General features: G+C 40.0%; 1 protein-coding gene across 6 annotated transcripts in view; it reads left to right on the top strand.

The window, feature by feature from the left end:
• The window catches only part of cdc45 (CDC45 cell division cycle 45 homolog (S. cerevisiae)), a 98,201-nt gene that overhangs the window by 57,784 nt on the left and 28,029 nt on the right, over positions 1 to 12,388 (top strand). For all 6 annotated transcript variants that reach the window (XM_069933683.1, XM_069933679.1, XM_069933677.1 and 3 more), the window contains 2 exons: positions 6,899 to 6,960; positions 7,092 to 7,142. In XM_069933683.1, the coding sequence (XP_069789784.1) occupies positions 6,899 to 6,960; positions 7,092 to 7,142 (113 nt within the window). The remainder of the gene's footprint in view (positions 1 to 6,898; positions 6,961 to 7,091; positions 7,143 to 12,388) is intronic.

Raw genomic sequence — 12,388 nt, forward strand, 5'->3', positions numbered from 1 at the left:
TGGCAGATCAAACTCCTGGAACTCTCTCTGTTGCAACTCTGGAAGTGTGTTACAGTGGTTTACTTGCATGTTCAAAGATATTTTTGTAGGGTGGACATGAAAATTGACTTTCCAGCAATGTTATAATCCTGAAGATTCAATATATTGTCATAGTAATAAAACAATGTACTATTACATGAAATTCCTTTTTTGCCTGCTGCAGGCAGACAGATTCGCCACCGGCAAAAAATTGCCTAGACGCCTCTTACAGTCAGAGAAAGAGAAGCAAAAGAGAGTCGTTCCCTCCACATCCACCCACCCCAGAGTCACCGAATCTCTATAGATCCTCCTCCAATGCTTCTGCAGCCTCCACAGCCACACTGAGTCCAGTCCAAACCAGTTGCAACCCAAGCTCCAGATCCAAACCTCCAATATGGTCAGGAACCCTTTAGCGCCCTCGACACACCTCCTCGCATCTCAGTTCCGATACCCTCTGGCCAGTTTGAGCCAGTATCCTGCGTCTGCAGTGAGTCTCCCAACAGCAGTCTCCTGCAGCTTCCATGGGTTCCTGACCTCCAGTCGCCAGCAACCTGCCGCAGAGTTCCCTCACCTCTGTGGTCACAATCCTGTGGATTATCTTTTCTGCTTCTACTTCTCAGGTGGGGGTGGGTCTTCCCGTTGACAGGGGGGCTGGACCCTGCGGGAGCACTGCATCTCTGATCCTTGCAATTCCGCACCAGGACTGCCATGATGATCCTGTAAATTGTTTTTAATGCATGGAAATGGTATTTGCTTCAACATACTCACTAATTTTGATTATAAGCTGATCGTGGCAAAATTCTATTATGTATAATCAGAATTTTGCAACAATCTTGCCAGCTTGCAGGAAATTCTAATTTCCCCAACCGGGGGAAGTTCTTATTAAAGGGGAAGTAGTGTGATACAATTTTGTACAACTGAAGCGGGGGTCCCCACTTCAATATGAGCAGAAGAATTTACAGACTACATTTAAGTATTTGATTTTGAACTTCTACAGGGGCATACCCTCTGCAAAGCTGGATCTTTTGTGAGGAAAATTGATTTCTGACCTTTCCTTCAGAAGCTCACTTTTTGGGTCATTGGTGATACAAATACTTTGTCAACAAGTATTATAAATCCATTTGAGGGATGTGCTGTTTGTTGAAAGGTTGAATGATTGTACCCATTCTTGAAAAAGTACCTGGCAAAGACTGTGGTTCTTGAGTTGTATTTGATGTGATGTAGGTTGGGCACGGTACATTTGATCCGATTTCCCTGAAAGACGTCTTCATTTGGAGAAACAGATAACATCTTGACCTGTTCTGAAGATTTTAATTCGCGCTGTGCTTTTGAAATGCTTCAGAAAACTTTTGTTTTCTTGAATAACAATAAAGTCTTTGATGAAGCTTTTGATACATTGATCTTGCTCATTTTTGCAAAGCGAGGAGGACACTTGTATCCATTTCCTTTTCATACCTCAACTCTTGAACAATCTGTTCAGTCACTACAGGGAAACTTGTGACACTGTTGGATGATCAAGCACAAAGAATAAATTGTGCTTCGTCCTTCATCGCTGACCTACAGCCCCGATCACGCGTGACCATTTCGCAACAAAGTAAATTCTCTATCGCCAGACTATTTCTAGAGAGTTGTTGATCTTCAGTTGCTTGATGGGCATGGTTAGCTGTCCTTGTACATCTTCAAAATTTACTCAGTGTCTGTGAAGACTCCCCTGCACTATTGTTTTGGCAAATGAAGAGCTTGAATGTTATATGTACTTGTGCATTGATCTTGACTTCTGAGCAACAGGAATGGTGCTCCACTGCAATTTCTGAAAACTGATCACGTCAGTTAATTTTGAAAAATCAGCAAACTAGCCTATCAGCTTGTACCAGGTTAATTGGTCACAAGAGTATATTTGGGCGGTGTGGGCCGAAAGGGTCTCTGACTGTGCTGTATCTCAATTTTTAAATAAAATTAAAAATTGTGTACGTGATTTACTCATTTCCAATCTTTGCTTGAAAGAAATTAATGTTTAAAGATTGCATGCAAAAGCATAGTGTAGCCAAATTGGCTTGTGCTTATGAGTTTGTCCTATTTTACAACGTAGACTAAGTTTATAGTCCATTGCAGAAGATCATTTTCCTTGAAAGCACCTCATCCCTTTATTTGAGTACACGCAGTTTTTCTTTGCCCTAAGTTACCTTTTCCCTTTACTTTCCATGCTTCAGGCACTTATCACTAATTCTCTGAGAGATAATATTTAAAACATTTATTTTGTTAAAATTGATCATCCTTCTCCAGTGTTTTCCAGAATTAGGGTCATAGTTACGCAGCATGGAAATAGTCTCCTCGACCCAACTTACCCACACCGACCAAAATGTGCCACTTGCTCTTGTCCCTTCTGTTTGCATTTGGCTCATATCTCTCTAAACCCATCCTATCCATTGTAGCTGTCCAATTGTTTCTTTAACATTGCAATGGTACCTGCCTCAACCACTTCCTCCAAAAGCCCACTCCCTACACCCACCACCCTCTGGGGTGGTGGGAAGGAATGCTACCCCTTGGGTTCCTGTAAAATCTTTCTCCACTCACCTTAAACTTGTGTCCTGGTTACTGATGCCCTTGCTTTGGCAAAAGGCTTTGTGTTCACCTGATCTATTCCTCTCATCATTTTGTACACGTCTGTGCGATCTTCCCTCATCCTCCTATGCTTCAACAAAGAAATCCCTCATCTGCTCATTCTTTCCTTTTTAACTTGGGGCCCCTGGCAACATCCTTGTAAATCTTCTCTGTACCCTCTCCATCTTGACGACATCTTTCCTATACTTTAGTTGACGTGGGCATCACGGTTAGCATAGCAGTTAATGCAACGATAGTGCCAACGATCGTGAGTTAGTTGTTTGAATCCCGTGGTGTTGTAAGTTCTTCCTGTGTCTGCATGGGTTTTCCCCAGAGCTATAGGTTAATGTGGAGTAAATTAGGTGGCACATACTCATGGGTTGAAATAACCTGTTACCACGCTGTATGCCCAAATTTAAAATTTTAAGTGTGTTGATAGTATTCCAAGTCTGGGATTGGAATTGTGGGGGTTTTCCACTGTCCTTTCAAGACCTGAGGTTTTTGTATCCTTGCATCTTCCCAGGTGGTTTTTCAAAGTCAATGAATAACTTCGTAAGTGTAGTCTTTGTTGTGCAAGTAATAGGCAATTTCACATCCAGGAAAGTCAGCAAGAACAGAATTGTGGTTTAGCACTGCACAGGCTCCAGGTGGTCAGCGATTTGCACTGGCGACCCACACAGGCAGCAAGCTACTGGTGACTGGCTCGGAGGAGCCAGGTTTCTGTCTTGGAACCAGGATTGGAGAAGAAGGGCTCCTGAAGGGCCTCGGGCACTGAAGGTTTGGATCTGGAGCCTGGGTTGCTAATGGATCAAGCAGAGACTCTGTGGCCGTAAAGGTTGCGGGAGCACCGGAGGCAAATCCAAGGTCATTCAGTGTGTCTGAAGGAACTCTCTTTTGCTTCTCATTCTCTCTTATTGTAAAGCGTCTGGGCAATACTAATGCGCCTCCATGCCTTATTGCAGGCAAAAGCAAATTTTGTGCAGTCTCAGCGCTCATCCACAGAGTCCGTCTGCCCGGTTCGACTGATATTGGCTCTGTACAGACTTTAAGTGGCCTGTTACAGGAGCCATCAGTGGTTTATTTTAAAATATACAAATAAAATTAAAACCTTTAAATGATAATTAGTTAGTAAAATATGTGATTTGCTTTTAAAAGTATCCACTGGTCAGTGGAAAGTCACAGATTTTTTTGGGTGGGTGGGGGGAGTGTCATCTTATTCAAAGGGTATTGCTCAAAAGCAGTATTTTGGGTGGAAATTCCCGAGCCGTCCTAATCAGCAGCAAATATGGTAGCAGCCTTTGAAACCAGGACCTCATTTATGTTCAGCTGAGTACAAGAATATGCCTACAATCTATTTAGAAAATTTCAATAAGTCTGATTGAACTGACTGGTGGCAATGCAACCACCATATTTGCCTATATAACTCACTGAACAAAATTCCACGAAGCTTATTTGTGATGCTTCAGATAACTGCAGAACGGATGGGTGCTGAATAAATGGAAGATTTAGAATAGCTTTGGAACACATTGCCAACTTTTTATTGTTACTGTTTACAATGTTGGTTATGATTGGTGTAGCAACTCTGATATCAAACACAACAAGCAGCCACACAAAATAGTTACTTATCTCTGTGTTACTAGGCTTTTAATGCCTCTGAATGTCAAAGGCCTTACAAAAACAGTTGAAGTCAGTAATAGTTTTGACGATGTGTTAAATCCCTTGGTGCTGTTCAGTCCAGAGCATCTGCACATCACCCTGGGTAAGATGCAATTTGATATCTTGCCACTGGATGATGGTGTGCAGGGCCAGCGAGTTAAACTTTCCACATCCAGCCAACACGAGAGGGAATTAATTACAAATGGCAATTGCCTGTAAGTGCTACCAGCAAAGATGCATACATAAGGATGCTCTTTATCGACTACAGTTCAGCATTTAACACCATCATCCCTTCCAAACTGATCAGCAAACTCCAAGACCTGGGACTCAACACTTCACTGAGTGATGCATCCTGGATTTCCTCACCTCCAATCAGTGAGGGTTGGTAAGAACTTCTCCACAATCTCCATCAGTAGTGGAGCACCACAGGGCTGTGTTCTTAGCCCCCTGCTCTACTCACTTTACACCTACAGCTGATTGCCTTGGTACAACAGTCACACCCATCTACAAATTCACTGACAATACAATGGTAATGGGCTTTATAAAAAGGAACAATGAGTCTGCATAAAGGACAGATATTGAAAACGTGGCTGAATGATGCACCAACAACAACCTCGCACTCTGTCACCAAAACCAAGAAGCTGATTGTTGATTTCAGAAAGGAAAACACAGAGGTGTATAATCCAGTGGACATTGAGGGAATCAGAGGTGGATAGGGTGAGCAAATTTAAGTTCTTGGGAGTCACTATCTCAGATCTCTCTTGGACCCAACACACTAATGGAATCCTGAAGAAAGCACGTCAGCGCCTCTACTTCCTCAGGAGTTTGCAGAGGTTTGGCATGACATCAGAAACCCTGGCAAATTTCTGCAGATCTGTGAAAGAAAGTATGCTGACTGGCTGCATTGTGGACTGGTATGGGGACACCAATGTCCCTGAGTGTAAAGCCCTGCAAAAGGTAGTGGACACAGCCCAGGGCATCACTGGTAATAACCCTCCCCACCATTGAGAATATCTATGGGGAACGCTGCCATCGGAGAGTAGCAGCAATCATCAAGGATCCAAACCCCCACCCAGCACGTGCTCTGTTCTAGCTGCTGCCATCAGGAAAGAGGTATCGGTGCTACAAGACTCGCAGCACCAGGTTCAGGAACAGCTGCTAGCCCTCCACCATCGGACTCAATGACAAACTTATTCAGGGACTTGTTTAAGGCCTCATGCACTTTATTGATTTCTTTTAAAATCTCCCTTTATTGGACGGTTTGTTTACATTACTTTATTTGTTTATATTTGTACGTTGAGTCAGGTTTTTTTTGCACTACCAATAAGTGGTAATTCTGCTTTGCTGCCAGGAATAAGAATCTCGGTTGTATCTGATTTCATGTATCTACTCTGACAATAAATCTGAAATCTGCTTCGGAAGTTGGTATGGTTGTGGATGTTGTCTCTGAAAGCTCTGCTACCTCCTTAACAGGGATTAACATTTCCATGTATTTCACAGCAAAACGTATATTTTTTTTAAGTTTAAAAAAAAAACCCTGGTATCCGGCACCTTTGAGTATTGATAGATACCAGATAAGTGAATTTTCCAGTTGCTTGAGGTTGTGTGGATTGGCAAACTAACCACTAGGGGTGCTAATTTTTAACTTTTGTATTTTTTAACCTACTTATTTTTTTCTTGAAGTAGAATCATAGAACATTATAGCATAGAAACAGGCTCATCTGGGCCAAAGTATTTATTTTGCCTAGTCACACTGACCTGCACCCAGTCCATATCCCTCCATACCCCTCCCATCCATGTACCTGTACAAATATTTAAATATAAAAATTGACCCTGCGTTCACCACTTCAGCTAGCAGCTCATTCCACACTCCCACTACCCGAAGTTCACCCGAATATTCCCCCTAAACTTCTATCTATCCCCCTCATCATTTTAAATGCCTCTATCAAATCTCCCTCATTCTTCTAAGCTCCAAGGAATAAAGACCTTACCTGTTTAACCTTTCCCTGTTAATCAGTTCTTGAAGTCTGGGCAACATCCTAGTAAATTTCCAGATAATGGGAATTTTACTGTATAAGTAATCCTCAACTTAATTGGGACCAAAGTCATGTACAATTTGCATCTTAATGAGGTATTAAAGCATTTTTTCAAAAAAGTTCAACAAATAAATCTTTAATGAATCTCAGCATATGTACAGTGTTTATTTTAATTATCGGTCATATGTACAGGTGGATGTAACTTGTGTAGCTCATAAGTTGAGGACTAACTGTGCAATTATGCTGAAATTCATGGCAAATACATGTTGATTCCATGTCGATTGCATAAGTGAAGGCTAGCAGTACATCCTGTACAGGATTTGCATATCAGTAACTTTTCAGAGTCTGCATCTCTTGCAGAATAAAGTCAGCAAGTACTGACTTGTTTCTTTTTTTTTTCAAACACAATTGCAAATTCCCGACCATTAAATTTAAATTCCAACTCCAACTGGAAAATGATAACATGGAAGTTGATTAAAAAGCTGTATGATGTAATGTGTTTATTTGAAAATTTTATACTTCTGAACAGAACTGCTTGACAAATCTAAATGACCAGAGCTAATCAATCAAACCTTGTTTATCTGCAGTCTGCCATGGTAATATTTGAGCTAGCCTGGGTTATGTCGAAGGACTCGAATGACATGTTGTGGTAAGCGATTTCTTCAGTGTAAAAGAAAATTTATTTACCAGTCATTATTTCCAGTGTTCTTGATCATTCATTCTGACAAAATTTGCAATTTATCTTTTTCTACTTGCAATAATGCTTTGCTTGTTTTTCAGGTGGGCCATTATTGGTTTAACAGACCAATGGGTTCATGACAAAATCACTCAGTAAGTATTCTGAAATACTTCTATATTTTCTTTCTGCCCTGTGGACAACGGGAAGGATTCCCAGATTAAGTTTTGTGTTAATCAGATACAAGACATCACTCAAGGGTCCAGAGATTTACTTGGATGTTGCTGGGACTTGGTTACAGGGAAAGGTTAAACAAGTTAGGACTGTAGGAGATTAAGGGGAGATTTGATAGAAGCAATACAAAATTATGAGGAGTATAGACAGAGAAAATACAAGCAGGCTTTTTTCCACTGAGTTTGGGTGAAACCAGAGTACATGGGTCAAGGGTGAAAGAGAAAAAGTTTAGGGGAGATATTCAGGGGAACTTTTTCACACAGTAGTGGGAGTGTGGAATGAGCTGCCAGCTGAAGTGGTGAATTTTAATATTTTTTAAAAATTTGGACAGGAACATGGTTGGGAGGGGTATAGACTGGGTGCAGGTCAGTGGGACAAGGCAGAATGATACTTTATCCCAGACAAGAAGGGCTGAAGGGCCTGTTTTCTGTGCTGTAATGTTCTATGGTTCTGGAAATTTCCCTTAACTCAAAGGTGAGAAAAGAACATAAAACACATCAAAGTTGAAAATTGATAGAATGGAAGCTATGTTTGCAAGTAAATAATTGACATTGTTCGATACCTAACATCAACTATATGTCACTTTACTAATATTTTACAGTATAACAATGTGATTATCCTTCTTTGATCAGTTTGGACTTGTTAATGTTTTGTGTTTGGTCTTTGGAACCAATTGAGTATATTTAATTTAACTGAACTTAATGTTGCAAACATTTGGAATGATGACAGGAGTGTTTGGGACTGGTTTGTCCCCATGGTATCTTTTTACTAAACTGTTTGGATTTTGGTTAGGATCAGCACTTTATCCAAGTCAGGATGATTTGCTGTATTACTGCAAGTGGCTTGTGTATTTGCTCAATAATTACCACATGCAACACTGTAAGTTTTGACTTTCCTTTCTGGTTTGAATCCACGTCGTAAGAATTATAACTGCTCGGGTCTGGTTTGATTGGCTGTGGTCAGTTCGATTGTAATTTTATTGCTGAGCAGTCCACAGCAACAACATCGAGGAACCACCCCACTCCCTTAAACAACTGCAAAATTCACGTATAATCATCCTGAGAAATAGATACTGCAAAATCTTTTTCCCACTTCAGTCTAGATTTATAAACATCCGATTTAAGCATTTTATTCTGTAATAAAGCATACATCTCCGATATAAATCCTTTCTTGCCGCCATCAGTAAAATCTCAAATTTAGACTGTCTAGGTAGCTTTAAGGTACACCCAATATTGTCCAATAATAATGCTTTCACTTGATAATAAGAAAATAGAGTACTCAAAGATATTTCATACTTCTCCTTCATTCTTTGAAAAGAGAGAAAATAACCAGCTTCATAACAATCTACCATCGATTTAATTCCTTTCTCTCCCCACAACTTCAAAAGTTGATTATTAACCGTGAAGCGAAAAAGCTTATTTTGAAACAAATGAGTTTTAGCTGAAATTTTAACCTGAGTACCTATAATTTCATTCTTTTTATTCCATAGTTCCATTAAGTGTTTTAACACAGGGAAATTATAATCACTTAATAACTGAGAATTCCATCGATAAATAAATGGATCCATCTTCTTCTCACCAATCTGAGATAATTCAAAATTAGCCCATATTTGACTGTGAAAAATTAAAGAAAAATAAATATATTTCCTCTGATTTATGCTTTAGATGCTATAAGGAAGTTGGTTCTTTTTTTACATTTGGTTTGGTTATGTGCGACAGTTAAACCTTTTCAGAGCAAAATTAAGGAATTTTTGGAAGTTATGTTTAAATTTAAAATTTCACATGATCCTATGCTATTTTTACTGGGTTATATTAAAAAATTGAGTTTGGAGTTAAAATTAGATAAATTTCAAATTGCCTTTTTTGAGGTTGGCTTTATAGCTGTGGCTAGAAAATGTCTCACAATTACTTGAAAAATTGGACTAATTTGAGTATTCAAAGATGGCATGTGGAAATTAGATTTTGTATTCCGTTAGAAAAAATAACATACAATTTTCAAAATAATTATTAGTTTTTTGTTAAACATGGAGCCAGTATATGAAATAAATGCAATTTAATTATTAATATTTTATTTCCCATACATTGATCGTGTTGATCCAATCCATGGCAAATAATTGAAGGGCATTATGTTAGTTGATCTCTTCTCTTTCTTCTTTCTTTCTTTTGGGGTAGTTTAGAGGGGGGTTGGGAGGGACAGGTGGGATAGGGTTGGGGGTGGGGGGCTATATGGGATAAAATATTAAGAATTGGTTTCTGTTCTGATTGTATGATTTATTATGATTTATAAATAACATTTTCAGAAAAAACAGCAAAATTAATTCAGCTTGCTGAATGTACAATGAGCAAAATCTTGAGGGGTGGTAAGAGCAGAGGGAGAGCTCAGTGTTCATCTTGCTGTCTGTTCAAACAGTCATTTTGTTTCAGAATAGGAACTGTTTGTGAGCATTTTAAAAAATGTATTTGTCTTGAAAATGTGGGCATGGCAGGCAAGGCCAGCATTCATTTCCTTAGTTGCCCTTGAGAGGGTAGTAGTGGGGGCATGGCAAGATGGCGTAGAGATCAGATGTGTAATCCCTGCCCTCTCCGGTCAGACTTAAATGCCTGTTTTTTAACCCTTTATTTTTAATTTTAAAACTTAAATTTTTTGTTTGATATTTTGGTGAGCCATTATGGCTACTAATGTAAAAAAAAACCTCAGTCTCAGTTACAAAAGAAAATACAGTTTCGAAGTGCAGAAGAATTGGGGCCTAAACAGCAAAAGCAAAGGTAACAGTTACTCACCAGTCTCAAGATGGCGCTGGTTCAACCCATTCTACGGAGGAAGGAGCGCGCTCCTGAGATGTCGGGCACAAGCCTGGAGGCTTGCTACAAAGAACTCTCCTGTTGGAAGAGACGGGAGCGCGGAGGAAGAAGATTCCGACAGCAGACACGCAGTCTGCAGCGACTATGCGCTTGGGTGGCGCTGTTAATTACGGAGAACTCCGTAATTTTATTAAAAAATGGTCTGCGGGGGGACAGCAGCGACGACCCCCTGAGGAAGTCAGGGGGGTCGTTGTTGGGTGTCCAAACTCGCAGTAAAACAACTAGAATGCTACCTTTTGAAGAGCAACAAGAAGAGGACTTTCCTAACTCTACTGCTGTACAGGAAATGGAAGAAGAGCTGGAAGAAAGTGAGTTACAAATTATGGAACCGGATCCTGTAATTCAAACTGCACTTCAGCCTGATGTTTGAAGGTATTGCTTCCTATTTGGATGTTACTACTGGTCAGTTGAACCAGGTAGTTCAAATGAATACTGATATCATTTCAGACTTAAATGTGGTTAAGGCAGAAGTTGGAGGAGTCACGTGATGGAGTAGTGGCCGGACGGTGAACTCCAGCCCTCTCCAGAAAAGTCGGAAAAAACAAAGGAAAACACAAAGGCACAGAAATAAAAGTTACAGAAAAGTGAGTATAAAGGTGGAAAGAAGATGGCGACAAAAAAAGAAAAATCGAAAGCAACGGTAAGAAGAGAGGAAGAGAAGACAAAGGAGGAAAAAGGTGAAGGCCTTACCTGTCCGAAGAGGCCCGCTGCGGAGAGAGAAACCCGCTCCCTCAGGTCGGTTAATAATGGACTACAAAAATGGCTCGCTGAGCCGAGTAAAAGTGCGCAATCGCGCATGCGCGAGGCGAATGAAAAAAAACACACCGACGGGAGGGGGGACCAGCTGGGGAGTCGATCTCCACAGCCGGCAACGACAGCTGCAGAACACCTGCAGCAAGAAGAGACCACAGAAGACAATAGAAACAAGAAAGAAGAAAAGGAAAGGGCAACAAAGAAACAACAGATGGCCAACCCAGAGGAAGAAGAAGAGGAAGAGTACAGTGAAATAGAAGAAGAAAAGAAAGGCAAGATAAAGAAGGTACTTTCTCTTATTAAAGGATACATGGAGTCATTTAAAGAATGGCAAACACAGGAATTTAATGATTTAAGAAAAAGAATAAACAACACAGAAGAGAAAATGAATAAAATAGAGATGACCTTAACAGAAATGGGAAAGAAAATGGACAAGATGGAAGAGCGGGCAGTAGCAGCAGAAATGGAGGTAGAAGACTTAAAAAAGAAATTGGAGGAATCTAATAAAAAAACTAAAGAGACACAAGAACTACTAGCTCAAAAAATAGATACAATGGAAAATTATAACAGAAGAAATAACATAAAGATAGTGGGCCTTAAGGAAGATGAAGAAGGCAAGAATATGAGGGAGTTTATAAAAGAGTGGATCCCTAAGACCCTAGGATGTCCAGAACTACAGCAAGAAATGGAAATAGAAAGGGCACATAGAGTATTGGCCTCTAAACCACAACCACAACAAAAACCAAGATCTATTGTAGTAAAATTCCTAAGATATACTACAAAAGAAAAGGTACTGGAGAAGACAATGGAAAAAGTAAGAGAGCGCAACAAACCACTGGAGTACAAAGGGCAAAAAATCTTCATTTATCCAGATATAAGTTTTGAACTCCTAAAGAAGAGAAAAGAGTTCAATACAGCAAAGGCGATTTTATGGAAGAAAGGGTATAAATTTATACTAAAGCATCCAGCGGTATTGAAAATATTTATTCCAGGACAACAAAACAGACTATTCTCGGATCCAGAAGAAGCACGAAAATTTGCAGAACAATTACAAAAATAGACTGAGGGATGAAGACGGGTAATGAGAGTAAAAATGATCACGATTGATATGTATGTGGGTAAAGACAAAAATAGACTGAGGGATGAAGACGGGTAATGAGAGTAAAAATGATCACGATTGATATGTATGCGGGTAAAGAGGTATAAGAGTGAATAGAGGCAATGTGCATACGTGAATGTATCTGTACTTAGAGGAAAATATAGATAGTATAGACAAGAATTAATAAGGGAAGGTAATGGAATAGAGAGAATAAGGAGGGAATTAAAAGAGTGACCTTTGTGACATATGAAAAGTGAAATCTTTTCTGGGGGGGGCGGGATGGGGGGAAATAGCGGTCACTGCAAAATCAGTTGACGCTTGCGAGTGGATTCGCAAATCCAAATGGAGAGGGGAGATGTGGTTGTCCGACAAGGGATAAAGGACACCTCAGGAGGGGAAGGGGAGATTGGGGATAAATAAGATAGAAATAGGAGAATAAGGAAAATGTTGGATG

Source organism: Narcine bancroftii, chromosome 4, assembly GCF_036971445.1.
Source record: "Narcine bancroftii isolate sNarBan1 chromosome 4, sNarBan1.hap1, whole genome shotgun sequence".
Lineage (NCBI taxonomy): Eukaryota > Metazoa > Chordata > Chondrichthyes > Torpediniformes > Narcinidae > Narcine > Narcine bancroftii.